A 12,678-nucleotide genomic window follows, 5' to 3' on the forward strand; every position below is an offset into this window, starting at 1 on the left:
TTATTATTTTAATATTGCTAATTATGGCTTACATCTTAAGAAAACTCAAAAATCCTATCTCAAAATATTAGAATATCATGAAAAAGTAATTCTTGTTTTTTTGATTGCATTACAGAAGATAAAGAACTTTATAAAAATATTCAAATTTTCTGAGACAGTCCTGTTCATTGCTGAGATAACCTATTTTGTTTTCATATTTTCCGATATTCTATTCAGGATAACCATAGGGCTGCATATAAAAATACACATGCTTGTGTGTAGACATAGAATAGGATGAGTGGTGAAAATGTCTTCAACGATAAGAAGAATGCGACAAGAGACTTTGCTTATCCTTTTTTGACACCAGGGTCAGCAGGAAAAATGACAATGGTGATAAATGGTTTTACTATCAACGGAGCTGTTTTTATGTAAAAAAAAAATAGAAAAAATTTAAGATAGGAACAATACAAAGAATAAAACTGATGAACTGTTTCAGTTTTAGTGATACTAATTTTCAATTCTTGTCGCAAATACAGTATATTTCTATATATACCAACATACTTACGTATATATACATTCACACTTACGTATATATAGAATACAATAGAATAAAACAGAACTTTATTAATCCCGGCTCCAACATTACATCCGTTCAGTTGAAATATGATATTGAGTTTATTGCTGTCAGGTTTCCTTCTTGCAGAAAGAGTGTTATAAAGTTTGAATAGCAACAGAGACAATAACCGACAATAACACTGAACAATACAGCAATGCAGAACAGTATCGGAGACAGCTAATAGAGAAAAAAATACACCACAGGTCGTAAATTACATTACATTACATTTGGCAGACGCGTTTATCCAAAGCGACTTACAATAGAGGACATAGGGACTGCAAATACACTGCAAATACACTTGCAATTACACGATGCACAAGAAATACATGATGCACAGGAAATTATTGCTCAGAAAAAGTTAAAGTAATTTAGCCGATATCTTGAAGGACATGCAGAATGTCATGGGGGGAAAAAAAACATGTGAAATGTGTAGATAATGAGATTTTTGACCCACACTCCAAGATATTTATTAGACAAGATAAAAAGAAAAAATGACTCATTTTTTTGTAGAGTAGTTTACATTGGGTGACACAAGCTGTGTCGTTTGGTATCCATTTTTTATCCATTCACACAGAAAAACAACAAGCTATGCTATTTTGAACCCCATAGGTGAAATTCTTTTGTCACAGTACTAAAACAATGGCAATATCAATAAATACAAAAAAAAGCAAGGGTGATAGACAACTAAGACGACATTAACAACAAGGATAAGATCAGAAATTCCTTTGGAACAGCAGTGTAACAGTTATAATGTCAAATAAATATGAATTTATAGAAAGGCAGAAGACAGGATATAACAAGACAAAACAAAACACAAAAAAAGATAAGAAAAGAAACAGAGTGACAATAATAATGACTAAAATAAACATGATGTGAATGGAGTGACATGAACAAGGATGAAAATATTAAATATAAGAAAAAATGTAGAAACATAAAATATAATAAAATACGATAAAATATAACAAAAAATAACAAAATAAAATAAAATTCATCAGCTAAACGTGTGTGTACTTCTAGTTCCCGACCAGCAGATGGCGTGTTGAACATGTCATGTGACCTACGTGACGTCACAGAAATGTTAGGTCACTTCCTGTTTCCGGCACGCTCTGTATCCATCCGCCGGAACTGAGCGGAGTGGCGGGGTGGGTAACGGACAGCATGCTAGCCGGTAGATGCGGGATGTGTACCGCCTGGTTCCGTCGCCTCTTCTCGGCCCGTCGTCCGGTGGCATCACCGTTACTCGGTGCCGCAGGGACCGGGCCGGAGGGTTTGATCCAGACCCGGGACCGGGGCGACTCTTCTGGACACGCAGGTAGGTCATGTGACCGGAAGTAGTCTGACTACTCAGATGTTTTTGTTTTTCAAAACAAAGTAGGGCTGTCAGATGAAAAACAACAACTTTTGCGTTAGCGAGGAACTGTCTTACACTCCGAAACATAAACACACGCGAAATCTAATACGCGCTTAACTAACAATAAGATATTCAAGACGCGGGTTTCACCCCAGATCGGATTTAATTCGTCCGTCTGGGTAATTTAAGGATCCTGAAGTCAGAACTGGTTTGAGCAGTAACTGAATTCTTAATCTCACAAACCCACTTTAAACATTCAGATTGATCTCATCTTTGTGTTTGTGTGTTGTTTTGTTTTTTCCCCAGGAAAACTGGTTCGAGAGGGAGACAGGAAGAAGACAGTGGTGAGTCTCTGGTTACGTATTTATTCATTTAATTTTTTTATGTTATTTATTTATTTTTTAAATTTAAAAAACTCTTTCCTCATGTTAAGTTGTCAAGACCCAAAGGTGCGCTGAATGTACCGATACAAATATTAACTTCAATGTATTTCACTTTGATTTCTAGGTAGTTCCAGTATTAATTCTGTGACTTTTAATGAATTAATACAATTTTAGGGGATGTTTATTTTTATATTTTGTTTCTGACGTCTCTCTTTCAATGGTTTTACACAGTGCCCTCATCGGGTCATGATTACATAGCTCAAATGTGTTTAGGCTTAATATTGTATTTTTCTCTGTCGTCTGTCTGTCCTCAGATCTGCGTGGAGGGAAACATCGCCTGTGGAAAGACCACGTGTCTGCAATATTTCGACAAAAGCAGCAATATCGAGGTACGACGACACATAGCAACGTCATTTTCCATTAAATCTGACAGAAGTATGCCATTTCCTTTGAATGTCCTGATTGTCATTGTCCAAGAATGAGAGATTAAATTTGCATTGCTGCATCTAATAGCGTAGCGAGAAAAGTAGATCTGTATCACACGTTCACTCATATTAAAAAATATGAAAAAAAAAAATCTTTTTTTTTTTTTTTTTTGGTGTGGTGTATGTGTACATTAGTATATATGTGTGTGTGTATATGTGTGTATATATATATATATATATATATATATATATATATATATATATAGTTATACTTATGTATGATTTGTTTGTGTGTGTGTGTGTGTGTATATACATACACATTATGTATTTGTGTGTGTATACACACACCCATACACACACACCCATACACATATATAGCCAAAATTTTATGATGCAGCTTAATGACATTTTGCAAGGACTCCCAGCTAGTGGTATGCATAAGAAATGTGGCGAAAACAATTTAAATAGACAAAGTATGTACACACTAGAATAAAAATAGATGATAGTAGCAGAAAAGGTTGGGTAGTGTGAATGCAATGTGAGGTAAAAACACACGATCAAACTTTTAGTATGGAGTGATCGTAAAGTGGCCGTGCTGAAAAGGAAAGAAGAGAATTCTGATGTGCTTCTGTGACGACGCATAAGTTAAGATTTCATTTCGGCATTTCTTTGCCGTTTTGATTAAGTCAAAACAGACAGAATGAAATGGGGAAATAATGAAAGCCTCTTCTTTTGTCCATTCCAGGTCATATTTGAGCCTGTCAGTAAGTGGAGGGACGTCGGAGGACAAAACCTGCTGGTAAGATACCAGATACATGTCAAAGCAGTCTCTCTTTCTTGCATCCATCGGTGAAATGGACATGTTTGCATCTCTGCAGGCCCTGATGTACCAGGACCCTGAGCGCTGGGGTCTGACGCTGCAGACCTACGTCCAGCTCACCATGCTGGAGTCGCACCTGTCTCGCTCGGTGAGTTGGGTTTCTCCGGCACGCCGCCGACCCATCGACTCCGCGAACTAACAGCCGTCGGTGGTTGCAGGCCGCTCCCGTCAGGATGATGGAGAGGTCCATCTTTAGCGCCAAACACATTTTTGTGGAGAATCTCTTCAGGAGGTAAGACTTCAGAGACATGTTGTTTTCAATAATGTAGCTACTCTGTGGGATTTTTCACATTTGCTAATACACAATTGCTAAATATTTTACTCGGAATTACTGAGTTTAACATCAGAAACGATGTAAGGTGGGGATCTTATAGCACGTGTGTGTGTGTGTGTGTGTGTGTGTGTGTGTGTGTCAGTGGCCGACTGCCAGAGGCGGAGTACGCTGTTCTCTGCAAGTGGTTCGACTGGATCACGGAGAACATTTCCCTTCCTGTCAACCTGATTGGTAAGACAAGGATAGAAATCAAGCGGTTTTTTTTTTTAATTTATTTTTTATTGTTTGTTTGTTTTGTTTTTTTATTAATAAATTTATTTTTTAAAGAATACATAAATTAATTTAATTCATTTCCTTATTTTCATATATTTTAGATATATTTTATATTTTGCTTATCCTGTTATCAGAAATCACAGCATGTTTTTCTTGTTTTGTTTTTTTCCTACATAATTTTCCAAGTGATGATTTAAGGTTTAAACCTGGAAGGGTTTAGTTGAAGCGATGAAAGTTTTGCCACGCATCCGAAAACCGTACATCCCCTTGTCCCAGTCTATCTGCAGACGTCTCCTCAGACTTGCTACGAGAGGCTGAAGCAGAGATGCAGGGAGGAGGAGAAGGTCGTCCCGCTGGTGAGGAAACACTTGACACCGCGATGGACGAAAGGGAGACTTATTGTAAAATGCCTTCTTTGTTTTTTTTTTAATCCTCAGGAGTATCTGGAGTCCATCCACCGACTTTACGAGGACTGGCTGATCCGAGGCGTCTCCTCCTGTCCCCCCGCCCCCGTCTTGGTGAGTTTTTGCACTCTGGACATCAAATCAGCGTCCGGTTCACGCAACTCCGTGTTTTATCGGCTGTAATTCCCCCATTTTACAAATTGATAAATCTTAATTAATAAGATATTGTTACTGCCTTCGCTCAGGTACAGTGAGCATCACATGAAGAAAAGGAACAATTTTTGGTGTGAAATGATCAAAATAACAAACGGAACAAATAAAATTATTGTTAATTTTTCATGATATACACAGCTCCAAAAAATAAAAAGAACACTGAAATAACACATCCTAGATCTGAATGGATGAAATATTCTGATTAAATACTTTGTTAGTTTCCATAGTTGAAAGTGCTGACCAAAAAAACACACAAAAATTATGAATGGAAATCAAATTTATGAACCCATGGAGGTCTGGATTTGGAGTCACACTCCAAATAAAAGTGTAAAAACACTACAGGCTGATCCAACGTTGATATAATGTCCTTAAAACAAGACAAAATCAATCAGCAGACAGTTTGATTTCACAAAAGTGTGATTGACTTGAAGTTACCGGTACATTGCGATGTTAAAGTGTTCCCTGTATTTTTTTTGAACAGTATATTTTATATTTCCAAAAATGACCCCTATTTTTTTGCCAATTTTTGCACATTTGAAATTTGATGCATGTAATTGTGGAAAAAAAAAAATCACACCTTTTTTTTTTTTTTTCCTGCCTCCCTCAAATCCTGCAATTTGTGCAGGTCATTCCCGCCGACCACGACCTCCAGAAGATGCAGCACGTGTTCGAAGAGCACCGGGACAAAATCCTGGCGGCCGCCTCTCCCTGAGCAGAAACCCCCGGTCAAACCAACACAGGAGTTTTTAGAAGGACAACTCTTCTTTTAACGGTGGGCGAAACCGGCCGGTGTCTCCGGATCGTCGGGTACAAGGTCTGCGTTCTTCTGGGGTTTCCATACAAATACTTTTTTTTTTTTGTTTTTAGCTGCTGCTTTGATTTTTGACTTTCAGCACTGAGGGGAAAAAGGCAGACCGGGATGTGATTCAGTGAATCGCTCCGCATGGCACTGCAGTCGTTCCTATTTTAACAAATTCAAACAAGAAGGTTGTCCGTTTTTTGTGGCTCCTGCCGCGGGACCGGACTTTGTTGTCCCGGTGTGTTCAGATTATCATTTAGGGAAAAACGTCACAACGGCCAGGAACTAATCAAGCAAGAAATTCACTTACGAGATAGTGCATTCCTTCACATTACATGATGGGGTCTCGCAGTTACATTTCAACACTCTTTGCAATTGATAGTGAAATAATGATGTGAGGTTGGAGATTCTATAATTTGACGGAGGAGATTTTGCAAGTCCCTCTCTTGACGTGAGCGTCCTCACATCACACAAGGACTATAATCAAAATAAACAGTAAATACAATGAATGTATGTCAACACAATGCATTATAATCATGACGAAATATTCTAACAAGGTCTATTTATTTTTTTAGATTATAATTTAAAGTGTCCTGACATCCAGGCTTTGGAAGGAAGTGAATGCAAGGAGAAATGTTTTATCGTTCAGACTGAGATTTATACTGCGTGTGTGTGTGTGTGTGTGTGTGTGTGTGTGTGTGTGTGAACCAAATCACCAGATGTTTTAGTTCCAGTACAATATGAAAGGACCAGATAAAAAACTATCTCAAACCTCAAAACATGTGAAGGTAGAAATTCATTCCTACCGTTTTGAATTTTCTGCTATTCAACGTTTTTTTAGTAGTTATACATCCAATGTGCAGTATTTGTACATCGAGAATATGATTTCTCCCACCACATCCTCTTAATCTGCTGTACATCCTGTCTGTAAAAACACACTCTGTTTTCTTATGTCTGTCTTTTCCATCAGATTGTCCTTTTTAGAAATGCTTGCAGAGAAATAGTTTCTTAATCGTGACAATCGCAAAGTGGGCCAGGATTTGTGTTTATTGGCGGATGAGACTGTGGTGTGGATTCTAGCAGATCGTGTGATTTAAAGGCGATAAAATTGGGCTTATCATTCCGGTGAGGATGTAATGGTGGTGGTGTTGGAGGTTTGGAGGCCCTCCTTTTGTTGTCTTTGTGTTGGTTTTTGTTTTGTTTTGTTTTTTTTACTGATGCAACTGTGCTGTTTGCTGTTGAGTTTTAGTTCCGGATTTCAGGAACAGAAACCCAAGTCTTTTTAACTGTTACAGAAACTTGAATCAATAAGGGTATTTTTTTGTAAGTTACTAAGGACGGGGAAACAAAAGTTTTTTCAAATTCATGATGAAAAATGTCCTTTTGGAGAAGTTTGACTTCGTTTTTTGGCCTGGACTTAAACATTTTTGATTGCCTTGTGGCTGTGCAATGTATATATTACTGAACATCGTAGTTTTTATTTCCTTTTACTGAAGTTTAGTTAACAAAATGCAACTTTTCTATGTATTTATATATGAATGTAAGTTATTTGTTAATTTTTCATTTATATTTAAAACTTCTGTTTGACAAGTTTTATGTCATCTAAGATTTTCAATTTTATTAATACATACTTCATTTTGTACCAGGTATTCTATATTTATTTAGGTTTTTCTGTTTTGCTAATTTCCTGGTTATTCTATTTCCCTTGATTGATTTTATGTATTTTATAAATAAATGTTTTTTTTAATTAAATTAATAATTTTGTTTTTCTGACAATATCATCATCAAGACATCCCAACCAAGTCTTATCAGATATGTGTCCACTGTTGAACAAGTTTATTTAACTGTTAATATTGATCTTTTTTTTTCTTTTTTTTTTTTGGGCGGTTCCCTTCACGTGTCTCCCCAGTGAATCACCATCTTGTCCCTTTCCTCTTCATCTTCTTCCCTCACATCTCCTTCATGTCCTCTTTCAGTCAATCCTTTGGTTCTTTACGCTCCCTACAGATCAGAGCGTCATCTGCATACAAACACAGTCCGTGGAGATCATATGTCAGCCTTCCTGCATCACTGTAATACTTCTCTGACTTCCTCATACAGCACCACGCATCCTCTCTCGTGCTTTTTCTTGATATAAAAAATGCATCTTGCAACTCCCTCTGACCTTCTTTATCTATATTCTCAAAGCAAATCAAGGTTAACTTTCTGTCAATGCTAACATACGTTCACACATACGGAGTGTTGAAATAGCGTTACTCCGGGACCCACAATGCAAAAGTACAAAAATATTATAAATTATTTATCACAGAACGACAATGAGTTATGCTGAGGTAGATATGGACAGGAATGCAAAGGTGCAGTTGCAAGAATGAAACAAAGAAAGAAAAGTGATAGCAGGATGAAAGTGCAGTGGCATTTTTTCATTGAATTAAATGAGTAAGTGAGTCCATGAAAGCGCAGGATGCAGTTTTTTTTTTTTGGGAAACTACAACTTAGCACTCCTGTCACTTTAAAAATCAAACCTAACCATATCTAACACAGCTGAACACGTCGTCAATCTCTGTGACAAATTTTTTCAAATTTTTTGTACTTTTGCAGAGTGGCTCCTCAAGCAACGTATGGCAGTGTTGACTATAAAGTTGATTTTGACTTTGAATACTCCATTTGTAGTACTCTTTCTTACCATAAGACCAAACTACAGCTCACTGCTGTCTATTTTCCATTATTTTTTTTCTGTCATTTCTTACGGCTCATCAATATTTCTGACCGTCTTCTCAATCTTCAACGGATTTCTCAAAGCACTTTCTTAGCCGTAATTGTATGTCAGTACTGGCAGTGTCGGGGCAGAACCCAAACTTTTCCCAGCCCAGTTCAAGCCACTGTACTTCATTTTGCTCTCTTATCATTATTAATTCCCAAGGCAGTATACACACACTGACTGCTCAATATATCCATTCATTTCCCAAATACATGTATTACATTTTTTTTAGAATCATCTTTAATATTCATTCCTCACTAATGAAACAGGAGTTGCGATTATAGGTCTTCTCAAATCCGCGTAACAAGGTAGGGAATTGATACTTCTTTCACGAATCAACTGTTGTGTGCGCGCACAATCACACACACACACACACACACACACACACACTGTGGTAGATGTGATGAGACGCTTCAGTCTTCACGCTCCTCGTCCATCCGCTGACATAAGCTCGGTTCCGCGCCAGATCCGACCCGAAGTGTGATGCACAGAGAGAAGTTCTTGGGACCTTCGGACTCCTGGTCAACCAGGCTCCCATCGCGGTTCTCAAAGCTGTCCGTCGTGTTTGCTTCTCGGGCTGTCTCACAACAGGCTCTATCACCGCTTCTGCCGTCATCGTCGGTCACTCGGCAGGGTTTGGCGACGTCGTTTTTATGAAAGATGGTTCTACCGTCGGGAGGCTGAGCAACTCCGCTGTCAACGTTGATTTCTTTGGCGCTAGTTAGATAAGTTGATGCCTTCCTGGCACTGGCCCTGCTTGTCTTCAACTTGTGAGGTTTGTCCTGCAGGAGGGGGCGCCCCCTGATTTGGAGGTCAGGGTAGTTCTTCTGCATCTCCACGAAGGAGGGGTCGTTGGAGAGGTGAAGGTCCGAGCCTCTGGACCTAGCCTGGGGCGCCACAACAGGGCCGGAGTCCGACGAGAGAGACTCCTGGAAACAGAAAAGGCACCGTGACTTGAGTCGTGAACACGAGTGAGCGATACGCCGATGAAACATGTTTATTAGCCAATGATTTGCCTCCAGCCGAACCGATGCTGTCTTACCTCACTTTTATCTGCGTCTTCCTTTGGCCTGTTCATCGCCTTCCCTTTCAGGTCATCATTCTTCAGGGGCTCCTCGTTCCTCTTGAGAAGATCCAGACACTCCTGAGTTTGGAAAAAATACTGTTAAAACTAAATGGAAAGTGACTGACATCTCGAAAAATGTTAAGGACATCGGTATCTTTGAAATAGACAGAAAGTGCTTAAAAAAGGGCAATCACAAACTGGAGAGTTGGAATGGTATTACATAAAAAAATACATGATTCGATTTTTTTTTTTTTGCCAAGTTTCAATAAATTGGGTATTTCTGAATTGGGATTCAATGCGGAAGAGGTTGACCTTTACCTTTGACCCCAGCTGGTTCTGCTCCAGGAGCTCCAGCAGTTGGTGACACTTGACTCTGGCCAGCAGCAGCTCAAAGCCCACCACCGCAGCTCTATCAGGGTCCACGTCCACGCTGAGTCTGTACTCACTGAGAACACGATGGGGTTAGAGGGCAAGATAATCACAGCTGAGAGAGATTATTACAAGGACTAAACCGTTAAAATGATGTCCGTGGTCGCTTAGGTCACATGTGTCAAACTCGAGGCCTGCGGGCCAAATGAGGCCCGCCACGTCATTTTCTGTGGCCCGCAAGAACGTCTTAAAAGGTCTGATTGTCTTAAAATCAAGAAGTCAAACGCGTGCATTGACCATAAACTAGATTTCCCACCATTCTTGCCGATCATGATGTGTATCCATAACATCATGATCCATCAACAAGTGGAATTGAGAAACAGATATTATCCCTAAATGTCCAGGAGAGAAAAGTTGATGCAGCTGTTTCAAGAAAGAGGAATACATGTTTGTGCTTCAAGGAGAAAAAGTGGTATGTCTTTTGTGTTACGAGGCAGTGTCGGTCGTCAAAGAGTTCAATCTACGTCGGCATTTTGACACCAGACACAGAGCTAAGTATGCTAAAGTTAGCCTTCCAGAAAAACAACAAACTGCCCAAGAATTAAAAGCTAAACTACGACGGCAGCAGAATGAGTTCACCAAAAACACTGCAGCAGTGAAAGCTAGCTTGGGAACAGAGCAACTAGTAATCATAATTTTTTTTTTACATCTACGCAAATGCATTTAGGATGAGTAATAAATTCAGATTTATTTCACATTGGGGAGTAGTTACATTTAGTTCATTTTACATTTGGTTGCATTTATACTGTTAGCATTTTATGCGGCCCTTTGAGGGCAACCGTAATGCTGATGTGTCCCTCAGTGAACAGGAAGAGATGTGAAATGAAGGCAGACCACTCAGAGTAAAAATAATAAAGGCCAGGCCAGTGATACTGGGAAACTACTCGGAAATAATCATTTAAAAGAATACTGCGAATATGTATTTCCCGGTTTGTGTTTTTTTTCTCTCTAAAAACAGGTTTTATCGTCGTCTCGTTGATCGTGGCGTTCCCTCACTTCTTAGTAGGGTCGCTGTGCGGCAGGTAACCGATGCAGGCGAGGATTTCCTGGATGGTGGAGCTGCTGAAAACCGGCTGTAGCACGTAAACAAATGGGCCTGTAAAACACTGACGTACACACACAAGTTCACAAAAGTGTTATTCAAAGATTTCGTGTTTTTCTTTTGAAATGCTCTCAAACCTACGGTGGCCCCGGAAGCGCACAGTGTGAACACAAAAGCAACGACAGCTAGAAAGCTTTCTTCTGTCTTGATCCGTTTTGGAGAGTTTCATATTCCGCAGACTGATGCACCATTGGCTCGGTTCATTTTCAAGAGAACTTGCAGTGTATTGCAAATATTACAACCATGAAGTTACTGCATTTTGTCAAACACGCCATTGAGCTTTGTCTAAAGTCACCCGGTTTATCATTGCATGACTCACTATTTTTGTCTCAATAGAATATGTATATATGCACATGTATGTATGTAAATACATCCATTCACATCCTGTTATTGTCACTCTGTTTCCGTTCTTATTCTTGTTGTCATTTTGGTTGTCTATTCTCTATTTGGTTGTTTTTTTTCATTCTGTTGTCTATTTGTATCTGTGTTGTTGTTCATTTGTCTATTTTTTGTGGATGTCCTTTGCTATCTTTTAATTGTCTCTTTTATTTATATTTATACTCATATTTATTGATATCATTGTTGCTGTGACAAAATAATTTCCCATAGGGGGATCAATAAAGTACATCTTATCTTATAGATATACAATCATATATATGTGTGTGTGTATGTGTGTTACAGGAACCATATACACAACATGTTAAAACAACTGTATAGTTAAGAAAATGTTTTCAAAAACCAAAATAAATCTCCAATAATAATATAATCAGTGGACTGGACCTTACTATTTTTAGCAAAATAAAGGTGTTTGAAATGTATACTTGTATGTACACTACTTTTAATACTTGAGCTACATTATTAGATTAAAACTTATTGATTGAGAAGTTGGGTTTACAACTCTGGCGGATAGTTTTTAAGCAAACAACACACACACACACACACACACACACTCCAAAACACCTTGAGGGTCCTGATCTCCTTCCTCCAAGGTTGGATGAAGAGGTTGACGCAGAGGATCTCCAGCAGCTCGGTGGCCTTCAGAAAAGCGGACAGATGTTTCTTGCAGTCGGTGTCTCGGTTCTCCGCGGCCTCGGTAACGGTCCGGTAGAAGGGGAACACCGTGAAGGCCCCCCGGGGCTCCGGGACTCCCAGCAGATAGCGAGCAGCCCGCCGGAGCAACGCCGGGTCACGGCACGGCTGAACGCGGGGACACCGCCGGAGGAAGCGGCTCTGGTAGTCCAGCAGGATTTGCTGACGGGACTCCGGGTCTCCGGTACCGGCACCGGTGGTTTCTCTCATGATTAACGGATGATCGCCCGGCTTGATCTCGACGAGGAAGTGTGGCTTTTTAGAGGAAGTAAAAGCGAAGCCGGTTCTTCTGCTTTCTTGCTGTTTTTTTTGTTTTGTTTTTTGTTTTTTTTGTTTTTCCAATACAAACTTTCATATCCTGTTTCCCAAAAATAACGCCTCGAGCAGCAGGTGTTCACACAAAACTATTATACTAATTAAGGAAGTAATAACATGAATACATATAATGTTGCCAATGAGGAGGAGGGGAAAAATCGATCTACAATCTACATTGACACGTTTGCATGGCCAGTATTTCTCATGAATAATGTTAAATTATAATTCATCCTTCAGATAAAAAAATATATCCACAAATAACATAAACTATAGCAATTGAGTAGCTATAAACCCATAGCCATTTAAATGCACAATATCTTGA

General features: G+C 39.1%; 2 protein-coding genes across 2 annotated transcripts; one reads left to right on the forward strand and one right to left on the reverse strand.

Moving 5' to 3' along the window:
- Positions 1-1,700: 1,700 nt before the first annotated feature.
- tk2 (thymidine kinase 2) lies at positions 1,701-7,349 on the forward strand. The gene is made up of 10 exons (XM_086163977.1): positions 1,701-1,907; positions 2,253-2,290; positions 2,644-2,718; positions 3,500-3,553; positions 3,633-3,722; positions 3,793-3,866; positions 4,051-4,139; positions 4,458-4,537; positions 4,619-4,699; positions 5,424-7,349. The coding sequence occupies exons 1-10, from the start codon at positions 1,754-1,756 to the stop codon at positions 5,508-5,510; spliced, it is 822 nt and encodes a 273-aa protein (XP_086020103.1). The 5' UTR covers positions 1,701-1,753; the 3' UTR covers positions 5,511-7,349.
- LOC147236121 (uncharacterized) lies at positions 6,787-12,297 on the reverse strand. The gene is made up of 5 exons (XM_086163975.1): positions 11,913-12,297; positions 10,847-10,956; positions 9,740-9,866; positions 9,398-9,499; positions 6,787-9,284 (listed from the first exon to the last, which is right to left on the reverse strand). The coding sequence occupies exons 1-5, from the start codon at positions 12,249-12,251 to the stop codon at positions 8,769-8,771; spliced, it is 1,194 nt and encodes a 397-aa protein (XP_086020101.1). The 5' UTR covers positions 12,252-12,297; the 3' UTR covers positions 6,787-8,768.
- Positions 12,298-12,678: the final 381 nt, after the last annotated feature.

This window comes from Fistularia commersonii, chromosome 2 (assembly GCF_037954325.1).
Source record: "Fistularia commersonii isolate RoL2024-O1a breed Wild chromosome 2, RoL_Fcom_v1.0, whole genome shotgun sequence".
Classification (NCBI taxonomy): Eukaryota; Metazoa; Chordata; class Actinopteri; order Syngnathiformes; family Fistulariidae; genus Fistularia; species Fistularia commersonii.

Excerpts from the sequence above, each read along its gene's own strand:
- tk2 (XM_086163977.1), top strand. The coding sequence starts at position 1,754 with ATGCTAGCCGGTAGATGCGGGATGTGTACCGCCTGGTTCCGTCGCCTC. Across the intron at positions 2,291-2,643 it reads GAGACAGGAAGAAGACAGTG|ATCTGCGTGGAGGGAAACAT; the intron begins GTGAGTCTCTGG and ends GTCTGTCCTCAG. Across the intron at positions 4,538-4,618 it reads AGGAGAAGGTCGTCCCGCTG|GAGTATCTGGAGTCCATCCA; the intron begins GTGAGGAAACAC and ends TTTAATCCTCAG.
- LOC147236121 (XM_086163975.1), bottom strand. The coding sequence starts at position 12,251 with ATGAGAGAAACCACCGGTGCCGGTACCGGAGACCCGGAGTCCCGTCAG. Across the intron at positions 9,867-10,846 it reads CACAGCGACCCTACTAAGAA|TGAGTACAGACTCAGCGTGG; the intron begins GTGAGGGAACGC and ends TCGTGTTCTCAG. Across the intron at positions 9,500-9,739 it reads AGAACCAGCTGGGGTCAAAG|GAGTGTCTGGATCTTCTCAA; the intron begins GTAAAGGTCAAC and ends TTCCAAACTCAG.